The sequence below is a fragment of the Entelurus aequoreus genome, linkage group LG17 (assembly GCF_033978785.1).
Source record: "Entelurus aequoreus isolate RoL-2023_Sb linkage group LG17, RoL_Eaeq_v1.1, whole genome shotgun sequence".
NCBI classification, from domain to species: domain Eukaryota; kingdom Metazoa; phylum Chordata; class Actinopteri; order Syngnathiformes; family Syngnathidae; genus Entelurus; species Entelurus aequoreus.
This window is the reverse complement of record NC_084747.1, coordinates 36118161-36131565: the sequence shown is the minus strand read 5'-3', so window position 1 is coordinate 36131565 and position 13405 is coordinate 36118161. Positions and strand designations below refer to the sequence as shown.

The following is a 13405-nucleotide window of genomic DNA, read 5'->3' as shown; positions in this document are numbered from 1 at the left end:
GCAAGCTTCTGGTTTATATATATATATATATATATATATATATATATATATATATATATATATATATATATATATATATATATATATATTCCTTGCGCACTAATTGGCTGGCTGCATGCTCGCCCGACACTGCGGCGTGATGTCACATTATCGATGGGAAAATGCCTTTTTAGACAATATGATTTTCCTGAGAGGATAGGAGACCCAGAGAGTAACAAGCGGTAGAAAATTGATTAGAAATGACAGATTTGAAAAAATAATAATAATAAAAGATAAAATAAAATAAAACATATTTTAACTTGGGACTTCCCACGGGCGCGATTTTGGACGTTGGCGGGCCATATTTTGGGGACCTATCCTATCCTAGACCTCCGTCTAATTAGTCTGCGTATAAAACAACAATTAATAAATCTCAATGCATATTTGCACTTGACACAAATCATTGCTGTTTCCCCAAAGTGTTGTAGGAGGTCTCGACGTGCTTGGAAGCTGCATTGATTAAAATGTACTAGCAAACTCCACATTAGCCCCCGCAGAATAAACACCGTCCCTGCCATCAAACGTGGTCTTGTTGAGCTGAAGAAAGCGTCTTGTTTCGAGCAGGGTGTCATTCAAACCTCCACAGTAGCCTCCAGTGAGCGAGGAAGAGCCCAGCTTTGGGATTGGGTAGCGAGCAGATAGCGTAACATCCCCCTCCTCCTCTCTGTGGAGAATTGCGTTAAAACGAAAAAGGAAAGGCCCTGCGCTTTAACAAAAATAACAGAACACATTTTTGTTTTTTTTGTTCCGTTCCCCCCCTACTTCTATATTAAACGAAGACGTGTTGCTGGCCGGTGTATGTGTTTAGAATGGGACACGCTGAAGGTATTGACGTTTTTTTTATTTGCCTGCATTTCGCGACTCGGCGTCAAAAATCCACACTGCTCGTTAGCCCGCTTCCTTTTCTTGGTTGCATTATTTGCTTTGTCACCGCTACCGATGCTTTGCATGCTCTTGACCTTCCACCACCCGAGCACCCCTTGCTTATTTTCAGCCACATTCTCCCCCGAAGCACCAGTGATGGAGGAATTATCACACGCCAGACAGGCAGCCATATTGGCCATGTACCGTTAGCCTAGCTAGCGTTAGCCTTCTCCTCTTTTCATCACATTCCCCTTGTTATGTGTTCTAACGTACCAATTCTATATATATAACGTGTCCATGGCTACATTAAATGTGTTAACACAGTTTCACGTGTGTGTTAAAGCGTCTATAAGGCCTCCCTAAATGCAACCAAATTTATAGCTATGTAGCTTTCAAGCTAACACCCCATAAGGCTAAAAGAGTGAAACAATCGTGTCTGCGCAGATGATTTTCCCCCGAATCGGTTCTTACATCTACAAAAAAATCTACATGTTTAACTCACTACACAGCATTCAAAACAAACCCCTTGGAGTACATTCCATGTTTTTTATGAGCGCTACACGGCCCCATACAGATGTTTACATCATTATTATGTACCTATGCTATCGCTAGGGCTCATGCTTAAACAAGCTACTTCTAAACAGTCACATGGTTTTAAAAAAACTAGTGTCAACTAGTCGTGAAAAAAGCTCTGTTTTGTTTCTGTTTGAACGCGTTTGTGCTGCTTTCGAAAACACGTTGGGGACGCACACGGCAGGCCACGTTGACTAATATAAACTAGTATAGTTTGTTTTTATCTTAATTTGAATAATTAACGTTTTTTTTCCCTTGCTGGGTATTCTCTTAAGGTCAAGGGCTGCATTGATTGTGTCTAAAATGATCACATTTGGAAAAATGCCACTTGTTAGAGTGTATGTTTTGCCACGCTGTAAAGATATTGTTGTGAAAAAGGTATTATTTTAAATGATTACTACCTATATGGTTCACTGATTTATGCCTTTCAGATTTTAACGGTCTTTGCATGATTAGTGCATGTAAACAATTAAAGGTAGCTTTAACTTTAGCTTTGTTGACAATTATCATGAATAAAGATAAAGTACCAAAGATTGTCTTACACACACTAGGTATGGTGAAATTAACCTCTGCATTTGACCCATCCCCGTGTTCACCCCCTGTGAGGTGAGGGGAGCAGTGAGCAGCAGCGGTGGCCGGTTACCGTGAATTGATTTACGTGGAACCCGACTTAAACAAGTTGAAAAACTTATTCGGGTGTTACCATTTAGTGGTCAATGTACGGAATATGTACTGTACTGTGCAATCTACTAATAAAAGTTTCAATCAATCAAAAACTCGGGAATCATTTTGGTGATTTAACCCCCAATTCCAACCCTTAATGTTGAGTACCAAGCAGGGAGGTAATGGGTCCCATTTTTATAGTCTTTGGTATGACTCGGCCGGGGTTTGAACACACGACCTACTGATCTCAGGGCAGACACTTTAACCACAAGGCCACTGAGCAGGTTAAAATGGCATTTTAGTGGGGTTTTTTTTGTTTGTTTTTTTAACTACAGAGACAAATAGTAAGTAAGTAAGTACATTTTATTTGTAAACCGCTTTTCACAGATAAAATCACAAAGTGCTGTACAAAACATAGGTAAAGTAAAACAACAATTACATTTAAAACAACAGGGGCAACATCATAAAAAGGATACAAAGAGGATTAAAAATGATAGTTAAATGGTGCATTAACTAAGCTTCACTAAAAAGAGAAGATTTCAAATGTTTCTTAAAAGTTTCAACACAGTCAAGATCACGAAGGGACTGGTGCAAATTGTTCCAGAGTCTGGGAGCCATAGCCTGGAATGCCAGGTCTCCACAGGTTTTAAAACCAGTTTTCGGGATCTTTAGAAGACCCTAGCCTGAAGACCGGAGGCTGCGCCCAGAAGAGTAGGGGCATAGCAAGTCAGTGATGTACTGAGGGGCCCCACCATGCAACGCACAGAATGTCAGGACTAAAATGTTTATACTTAATGCGGAATTTAATTGGAAGCCAATGAAGACTGGATAAATCGGGGGTGATATGGGCTATTCTGGGTGCACCGGTCAAAAGTCTGGCAGCCGCATTTTGTACAGTCTGAAGTCTCTTTAGCGTTGACTTGTTGGAAAAGTGTGAAGAGGGAATTGCAATAGTCAATGCGAGATGAAATGAATGTGTGAATGATCATTTCGAGATCCAATTTCGACAACTAATGTCTCACTTTATAAATATTTCTGAAATGATAAAAACAGTTTCATTCAAATAGATTCATTCAATGTTTGTCTGTCAACAGGTCCAGTCAAAGAAAAAGACAGTTAAGGATGCCGGAGCCCAACAATGGATTTCTCCTTCTCTTTCATGCAAGGGATCATGGGAAATACAATTCAGCAACCCCCGCAGCTTATTGACTCAGCCAACATCAGACAGGACGGCACCTGCGACACCGGCAGTGACCCGGGCGAGGATGGCGGTCCCTCTTACGATGCGGCCCTGGATGCAGACTTCTCCTATCCACACTCAGCGTCGGAGGACCTGCCGCATGTCTCCAACGGCTACCCTCCTGGTCTGGGCATGTACGAGCCTCAGTCCAAGTTCTCCATGTACTCGCAGTTCCCCAATGGCTCGGCTAACGGCTACGGGGCCATACGTAGCTACGGGGAGCATGGCCTTCTCATGCCTGGGGAGGGGACGGTGCTAAGAGGCCCCGGCCTCCAGGAAAGACCACGATCTCCTGTTTCGCCGCCCCTGCCCACACATCACCCGCACTTGCACCCCCACCATCATCACCACCATCACCACGCCCACCACTTCCTGTCGAGCACACCCCACATCCAAAGCCACCCACAGAGCCCCCCGCCATTGCCCCTGCCCCTGCCCCTGCCCCTACCCACACAGCACCACTTGCCCCACACGCCTCACATCATGACCCACACACTCCCTCCTCCGCCACCTTTGCACCTGCCCTCGTCCAGCCCACCTCCCTCTCTCGTGGACAGTACTCCATCTTCGCAGCCTCTCCAGCCCGCCATTCCCAGCGTCCCAGGAGGTGTGCTGAAGAAAACCAGCTCCCCAGAGATCAAGCTGAAGATCATCAAGACATATCAGAATGGCAAAGAGCTATTTGAATCTGCACTGTGTGGAGATCTACTGCAAGAACTGCAGGTATTGCCCTCCAGATCCATATGATTTGAAATGTATGCGTGCGTGCGTGTTCCTGTGTACCACTAGATGAAGCCCGTGTTTGTACCAGTGTTTGAGACTAAACAAATTAATATGTATTATTAGTACTATCTATACTCTATCATACTACCATAGCTGTGGTCTGTGCGGATGTATTTTTTTATTTTTTTTATTGTTATAAACCTTTATTTATAATATTCAACATTTACAAACATGCAAAGAAACAATAATAATCAAAACAAGTACAGAAATAGTACAAAAACAGTCCAATACAGCGCCAAGGGGTCTGTGCGGATGTAGTTTACTAGTTGAACTTCACATAGCTGATGTCATTTGCTTCTTTAGACAGCCAACTAAATTGAATCAACAGCGCCTCTGCTGGTTGCAGTCAGAAAAAACCCAGCTATTATACATTGAATAATGAAACAATAATATATTGTGTTGAAATAGTTGTTGAATTGAATCTTGAAGCAATTGTGGTAAATTGGAATGCACTTCAAGTATTTTGCTGTCTGAAGAAGTTCAGATCCGCTTGACATTATTCTGCGGGAATGGGCGAGAGATTCTCAAATCCCAGTAAAAAAAAATACAATTAATTAATTACGAAATAGTAAATCCAGGAAATGTAGTCAGATACAATGAATATTTATAAGGCTGACTGCTTTAAAATGCTTGCTAAATTGTTAGCATCTAATCATCTCTAACGAAAGGTTGGATATGTGCAGAGAGATAGAGACAAATTTACTTCAAAGGAACCAAAAGTTAACTGATGTCCCAGTTCTTCATTTCTTTTTGTGCGTCTAAATCTTCTGAAGGAATCTCAGAAGAATGAGGCAGCTCAGGTGCAGCGCCGACATGAGAGGAAGAAGGAGAAGAGGAAAAAGAGCGCCAAGCTCCAACTACACATCCCAGAGCCCATTCTGGAGCACGTCCAAGATCTTGCAGCAACTGCGGGCCAGAAGGAGGACACTTATGTCCTTCCACAACCAACAGAGGCACCACTGCCCCCGACAGAGAAGCCTCAGACGACAGTTATCAAAACTGAGCCAAAGACATCAAAGGCACGAGCACTCATCTCTGGTTCCTTTATTGAATAGCTAATATTTTAAAAGAAACCTTTTGTTTTTACAGGTTCCGAAAGTCAATCAACCTTCTGTGATCCAAGAGACTGGATTCTGTAAGGAGTTTGTGATTGGAGATCTAGTATGGTCCAAGGTGGGTACTTACCCATGGTGGCCTTGCATGGTGTCATCTGACCCACAGATGAAGGTCTACACACGTATCAACACCAGAGGTAAGCACATAGATATTAACAAGCGTCTGTTTTTCAAGGTTGAAAAATGAGAGTAAGCACATGCTCAACTTCCAATGTGCTGTGCAGGTCACAGGGAATACCACGTCCAGTTTTTTGGCAGCGTGGCAGAACGAGCATGGATTCATGAGAAGAGGATCGTCATGTACCAGGGCAAGCAACAGTTTGACGAACTACAGACTGACACGCTGCGCAAGACCACAAACCCTGTGGAAAAACACAAAGTATGTTTCATTTGTAGTTCAATTTCACCACTAACTGGATTCATGCTTTTTATGTGTTTGGATGTCAAAGAAAAGAGATGATAAACAAATGTATACCTACTATAAGAGATGTAACGATAAACGGTAATAATGAGCACCGCGGTAAAACTCCAGACACTTAGTATTACCGTTTTAAATTAAAATAATCGAAAAACCATAATTGATAACTGTACTTCGATAAAGTCACAGACTGACTTGCGTGAGCTCACTAGCTTAAATGCTAACATGAAAACAAGAAACATTTATGTATTTCCCCATTAAGAAACAACATACCCCAATTTATACTTAAATACATTACTCTCTGAGCAACTAGGCTAATTCAAGTGTGCACATTGAACCTGTAAGCTGTGCTCTGTTAGACTAGAGCAGACCTGGGCAAATTAAGGCCCGGGGGCCACATGCGGCCCATTAAGCTTTTCAATCTGGCCCGCCGGACATTCCCAAATAATTTTTTTAGATCTTTAAAATGGAAAGTGTAGCTGCCATAATGATGTGCAGTGATGTTTTCTAATGACCGTAAGTCTTGAACTATACAAAGTATTTCAATGGTTGGAATCTGTGCTTTTGCAAGATATACTAGTTACTATGGTCATCTAATTAGTTACTATTGTAATCTAATGAGTTACTATCGTAATGTAACTAGTTACTATGGTTATCTAATTAGTTACTATAGTAATCAAAGTCACAGCAGCTCAGACGAGGGACCAAGCAGTGTGGGTGGGAAGTGTTTCCACAGAGTTTTTCCAGAGTGTCAGCCTGAAATGCTGGTGTCAGGGACAGACACGGAAGGAGATTTTTACAACAAAGTTCTAAAGCTTAGTGATACATCAGATATATCAGATTGTAGGTGGGTTTATTTTTTACCCTTCACGTTCATATTTCGCTGTGTTTGTTGCATTTTTTTTGCGTGTCACTTGATTGTAAAATATGTGGATGGAGAGGGTGTGTGATGTTCATATGTTGTCAATTTTCAGTGTTTTATCCTTCATAGTTAATATTGTAAATCCCACATTCTTTATTTTCATGTACATTCTGGGTGTCTCATTCAGTAAAAAAAATTAAAATTCCATTCCGTTTTTTAAGGCGGTCTGTCATAACGTTTTTAGCATTCAATCAGACATTATTGTGAGGTTTTGTATTAGTGTTCCTAAAAATAGATATACCGACCCCCAGACACATTTTTTTCTCTAAATTTGGCCCCCTGGGTCAAAATAATTGCCCAGGCTTGGACTAGAGCAGTGGTTCTTAACCTTGTTGGAGGTGCCGAACCCCACCAGTTTCATATGCGCATTCACAGAACCCTTCTTTAGTGAAAAAGAAAATGTTTAGTTTTTTTCCAAATTCAAGAAAAAGTCATATGTTTTTTTACTGGTGCACAAAATGAACCGTGCATGAACATCACCTTGTTCAAAGAACAAAACCAACACAGTGCATGAACTCACAACAAATTACACACCTTACACACATTACCATGAATTGATTAACGTGGACCCCAACTTAAACAAGTTGAAAAACTTATTCGGGTGTTACCATTTAGTGGTGAATTGTACGTAATATGTACTGTACTGTGTAAACTGCACTGTTTCATATGATGTATTCTCTTCCTTTGCAATCTACTAGTAAAAGTTTCAATCAATCAATCAAAAAACCTGCAAATCAGATGGAAAATTAGAGGGAACATTGTTTGGGGGTATCCATAATACGCCGATAAGGAGAAGTTTTTATTTACACGATAAGTCAAATGTGTCTTTACCTCCATGTCGGAGGCTCCGCCGAACCCCTGAGGCCGACTCACCGAACCCCTAGGGTTCGATCGAACCCAGGTTAAAAACCACTGGACTAGAGTGATCGTTCTGTACTCCGAGGAATATGAGACAGAGGTGTTTTTACGGTGTGTTCAAGGACCACTGAGCAGAGTAAGATGCCACAATGCTTACCAGAAATGATAAATGATAGTAGAATATTTTATTTATTAAGCACTTTTCATTTAAATAAAGCGTAACATGCTACAGTACAAACCAGTATTTAAATCAATAAAAACTTAGCAATTAGAAACAATAATAAGATTTAAAACACTATCAGTGAATCATAAGAAACACAAAACATGCAAAATAGTGGGTTTACAGTGTGTCATTTATTTTAGTTATTTGAAAAAAAATAACTTGGTTAATATATTTCAGTGTGTGTATAAGTAGTTTTTGAGCATATTCAACAATACCTTGATGATAATGATAACCATGATAATGTTGGTCATGATAACCGTGATATAAAATGTTCATATTGTTACATCCCTACCCATTGACCACAACAATCTATTCAATGCAATGCAATACAAGAGCTGAACTGAAAATGATCCCTTTGATACTCCGATTTAACAATATGGTTAATATTGTGGTGCATCACACCAAGAGGTCTTTCTAATATTTCAAACTAATAATACACTTACCTATTATTGAAAGTGTCACCAAACCTTCGCATTCATTTTGTAAAGGCGGATATTATACAGTCCTTTAACCTAATAAAGTGTGTAGTCAGTACCACACAATTAACTGGTTTTGGTTTGTCTCCAGCTTCTAAAACCTATCCCTCAGAGGGAGCGTGCTCAGTGGGAAGTAGGTGTGGGCCACGCAGAGGACGCCTTCCTGATGACGCGTCAGGAGCGCATCGACAACTACACCTTCATATATGTCGACCCGACCCCCAACGAAGCGCCGTCTGCCAAGAAAGCCATTGGCCGGGCTGAGAAGCGAAGCCGGCGCTCCAGCGGCTCAACCAATAAGAAAGAAGACGGTGAAGTTAAGTCGCCAGATAGAGAGCAGCCACCAAGAAGACAGCTTCCACGTCGACAGTGCAGTATCTCCAACACGGAAGAGTCCCAGGCTTCAAATGAGAAGATGAACCTGAGGGGGGACCAGAGTAAGACAGACTCTCCTAAACAGGATTCAGATGCAGGAGCCCAGCAGGATTCTCCACCGCCGGTCAGGGCTTGGAAAACTGCGGCAGCAAGGAAGCTGCTGCCTCTTTCCATCACCATGAAGAGGCTGAACGTGGAGATCACAAAGTGTGACTGGCCTCTCCTGCAGAAGAAAATTGCTCCTTCCCAGAAGAAAGAAGAGGAGAAGGATGATGACGAGGAAGAGGAGGACGAGGAGGAGGAGAGAGCGGCTGGAGAAGGCAGGCAGCCGGATTTGGGCTACTGCTCACCTGAGGTCAGTGGAGCAGAGTCTTCTCACATTATTCTTTTCCTCTGAGTTTTTATACACAATTTGTTGTCAGCAGGACAGCAGAGCTAAACCCGAACCCAGCCCAGAGGAAGAGGAAGACGCTGACGACATGGAAGAAGAGGAGAGGAGAGAATCTCCCGCAAGTCGGAGGAGCGAAGAGGGAGGAACGCAACCAACATCCTCTCCTGGCTCCCATCACAGCAGTCCACATGGTTTGTAGGAAGACATTAAGCACTTAAAGGAACATGGAAGACTCGTGCATAATGTTTCCATGATTCCTCAGGTTCTCAGGAGAGGAAGCTACAGCGGCGGTCGGTCAGGAGCAGGTCGGAGTCTGAAAGTGCCCCAGTGCCCAAAAAGAAAACCAAAAAGGAACAGGTATCAAATATTTTTATACCTTTTCAAAATGGATAACGTGGTGAAATGTGGTGTTTGGTGGTTTGGAGCAAGATTTTGCAGCCTCACGGTTTTCTTGTCAATTCTAAAGCAGATGTATAGCGCTTATTCAAGAAGCGTAGATTGGCTGCATCACTTCCGTGTCGATTCAAAAGCATACAGTATCCACATCCTACATCGACGACTGTTTTGCTGTGCACATCACAGCAGTTTTTGTAGATCCGTGCAGAACTTGTTGTTTTTCATGCAAAACATACATTATGGCGGTTTAGAAATGGACCACACATTTTCTGTATAATTTCCCCTGACAGCTTCAATAAATTCATTAAATACGACTGCACCTCACGACTAATTTGATTGTCGACTAGTCAACGATTATCTTAACAATTAGTCGACTATTTGGATTATATTATTTGAAATATTTATACTGTAAATGTTCTGCTCATTAGGGTGTTACAAAAATTATAACTGTAATACCCTTTTGTCCATTTTAGCGCAAGGACATGCAAAGTGTCAATAAAAACAAAGTATGAATTGTATGTAAACAGAGGACAGTAAACATAGCAGCATGTGATGATGATGATTATGATGTGTTTAGAAAGCTGCACACAAGTACATACACCAAAGTTTAACTGGCAGACTTTGTCTAAAATGATAGTTAAAGCTATACACAGAATTTCATCTCTCTATTAGCTAGCTAGGTAACCAAGGAAAGTCACTGACCGCATCCTTCAGATGTCCGACAAGTGTGCAATTGTAGAGGCATTCAACTTGAATGCAAATTAAATTAATATTTTCAGTAAAAGATGAATGTTCCATTCACTACTGTTATGCAAGTATTAGAAGTTAGTTAGTTTTCTGTTCTTAGCATCACTGTGCCATGGAACTCTATACAACTTTGATATTTTACCTTTTCAACCCAGGCGGAGATGGCTCCAGAGGCCACACCGAGGGCAGGTTCTCAGAAAGGTTGGTGATCAGATCACACTGCCCCCTCACAGTTCTCGTCGCCGCAATAAAAAATCCTTCCATTATTAATTCCTCTTCGTTCAGGAGCCAGCGAGATATCTGATGCCTGTAAACCGCTGAAGAAGCGAAGCAGAGCGTCTACAGATGTCGAGATGGCGTCCTCCCAGTATAGAGACACATCAGATTCTGACTCCAGAGGCCTCAACGATCCACAGGTAGACTTAGATGCACACACAAGACAAAGATGCTCTATTACTGTAGGACCCTGAATTAAGACATTGTTAAAGTTGTAAGCACACAGACAGTATGTTTGAAATGTATTTGATGCCAAATCGCTGTCTCTGTCACAGGGTTTATTTGGGAAGAGCCTTGACAGTCCAGCAGCTGCAGATGCAGATGCATCAGACACTCAGTCTGTGGACTCTGGCTTGTCTCGTCAGGACAGTAGCACCAGCAAGAGGGACACAGTCTGCCAAGTATGCACTGATCCACGTTCCCATTTTTAATCTCTTGTAAAATGTGTTTGTTAGGGATAGGATTTATGGAGGAAGGAAGCCAAATCTTAAGGAGCTGTTCCTTTCAAAGAGCCGCTAAAAAGAATGGCTTCTCATTGTTGTTAGTTTTTTTGTTATCGGATAAATATTCAATGCTAAAAGATGTGGATCAAAATAATTCCAACGTACCCCAATATTACTGTATTGGTGGGAATTATTCTGAAATATTGATGTTACTATTATTGTTGTTTTTATTGTAAACATTCCATAAGGTGGTGCCATTTTCCCATGCTTTGACAGTGACTATTACAATTTAGTATTTGCCCTCACCTAGGAAAACAATACGGGAAAAAAACGAATAATTAGTAATACAAATGCATATGCTGTATGTACTGTATATAGAAAGTATAGATACAACTAGAATAACATTTAGGACATGATAAAAATGTAAATCCAAAATTGTACTAGCCCACCTCGTGTGCGTTAACTCTTGAACTACTTAACATATCCACATCAGAACAATGAACCAGAAAATTAAATCCAAATGCTACTTTGTTTCCTTCGACTCGGACTCTTTTCTCAACAGTCGGGTGGCACACATATTCAGCTTTGGCAATTGCCGACGCTGAATCTGCCTGTGAACACAAAACGGCTTGCAAACGAACGGCTCCCAACAACGAATTGGTTCTGGTTGTTCACTTAGAAGAGTCGTTCAAAAGACTTTGGTTTGCAAACGTTACTTGTCTTGTGTGTATTGACTTATGGAATCAGTGTATGTGTGTGCCTTTTAGATCTGTGAGGTGTACGGAGAGAATTTGGTGCCATGTGAAGGTGAATGCAACAGGCAGTTCCATCTGGAGTGTCTCAGCCTGACATCCTTACCTGAAGGACGGTTTACCTGCCTGGAATGTAAAAACGGTGAGCAGATCACTTTTCAGCATCACCTTACTTCTTACGTTCTGGACATTACTATTGGTCTCTCCGTAACTATTTATTGTAGGTAACCACCAGTGTTTCAGCTGTAAGAAAGCAGGCCACGAGGTGACTTGCTGCTCCGTGGCAGGATGTGGCTGTCATTACCATGAGGATTGCGTCCATAAATTACCTGGCACCACCAGCAGTTCAGGTGAAGGCTTTAGCTGCCCCCAGCACAGCTGCGCCACCTGCTGTCTGGAACGTGACCTGCAGCGAGCCAGCAAAGGTAAATACTAGGGGTGTGGGAAAAAATCGATTCGAATTCGAATCGCGATTCTCACGTTGTGCGATTCAGAATCGATTCTCATTTTAAAAAAAACTTTTTTTAATTTTTTAATTTATTATTTATTAATTTTATTGTATTTTATTTTATTTTTTTATTTTTATTAATCAATCCAACAAAACAATACACAGCAATACCATAACAATGCAATCCAATTCCAAAACCAAACCCGACCCAGCAACACTCAGAACTGCAATAAACAGAGCAATTGAGAGGAGACACAAACACGACACAGAACATACCAAAAGTAGTGAAACAAAAATGAATATTATTAATAACAGTATCAATATTAGTTACAATTTCAACATAGCAGTGATTAAAAATCCCTCATTGACATTATCTTTAGACATTTATAAAAATAAAAAAAAAAGAACAATAGTGTCACAGTGGCTTACACTTGCATCGCATCTCATAAGCTTGACAACACACTGTGTCCAATATTTTCACAAAGATAAAATAAGTCATATTTTTGGTTCATTTAATAGTTAAAACAAATTTACCTTATTGCAATCAGTTGATAAAACATTGTCGTTTACAATTATAAAAGCTTTTTACAAAAATCTACTACTCTGCTTGCATGTCAGCAGACTGGGGTAGATCCTGCTGAAATCCTATGTATTGAATGAATAGAGAATCCTTTTCAATCTTGGCTAAAATCTTAGCCACACGATTATCAAATGTAATAGGAAAATTAATTCATACTGACCAAACTGGCTTCATGGAAGGTCGACAATCTTCAGACAATACAAGGAAATTGTTTAATGTTATTTACTATGCTAGAAGTCTCCCTTATCCCACAGCAGTATATACTGTTGATGCGGAGAAGGCATTCGACAGCATAAACTGGTCATTTATGTTTTGCACATTACGTAAATTTGGATTTGGAGATAATTTTATACAATGGATTAAGATGCTTTATACAAGGCCCATGGCATCAGTCAAAACCAATAATCATATTTCAGAACCTTTTTCGTTAAAAAGAGGAGTAAAACAGGGATGTCCTGCATCTGGATTATTATTTAATTTGGTTATTGAACCCTTAGCTGCAAAAATAAGAAGTGCAAATAATATTCATGGTATACAAATTGGCTCTCAGTATAATAAGCTATCGATGTATTGTGACGACATAATTCTCTACCTGTCACATGTTAACTCCTCTCTTCACTATATCAATAATGTCATCACTGAATATGGCTGTTTATCAGGGTATAAAGTCAATTGGGACAAATGTGACATATTACCACTTAATAAACACTGCAAGAAATCACAAGTTCAGAACTCCAAAATTAAATGGAAAGAGGCAGAAATCATATATCTAGCACTACACATTACACCAAACCTTTATACAAGCAGAGATCTAAATCTTAAA

The 13405-nt window shown here is 40.7% G+C and overlaps 1 protein-coding gene across 4 annotated transcripts in view; it reads left to right on the top strand.

Moving 5' to 3' along the window:
• The first annotated feature begins 571 nt into the window (after positions 1-571).
• nsd3 (nuclear receptor binding SET domain protein 3) overlaps positions 572-13405 on the top strand; it is a 52875-nt gene continuing 40041 nt past the window's right edge. For 3 of the 4 annotated variants that reach the window (XM_062025606.1, XM_062025605.1, XM_062025603.1), the window contains exons 1-13: positions 572-864; positions 3234-4102; positions 4936-5181; positions 5252-5414; positions 5502-5656; positions 8266-8904; positions 8972-9131; positions 9203-9297; positions 10239-10284; positions 10369-10499; positions 10635-10760; positions 11570-11696; positions 11779-11979. In XM_062025606.1, coding sequence (XP_061881590.1) covers positions 3278-4102; positions 4936-5181; positions 5252-5414; positions 5502-5656; positions 8266-8904; positions 8972-9131; positions 9203-9297; positions 10239-10284; positions 10369-10499; positions 10635-10760; positions 11570-11696; positions 11779-11979 — 2914 coding nt within the window. In that variant the 5' untranslated portion in view covers positions 572-864; positions 3234-3277. The remainder of the gene's footprint in view (positions 865-3233; positions 4103-4935; positions 5182-5251; positions 5415-5501; positions 5657-8265; positions 8905-8971; positions 9132-9202; positions 9298-10238; positions 10285-10368; positions 10500-10634; positions 10761-11569; positions 11697-11778; positions 11980-13405) is intronic. The other variant, XM_062025604.1, reaches the window with a different exon arrangement.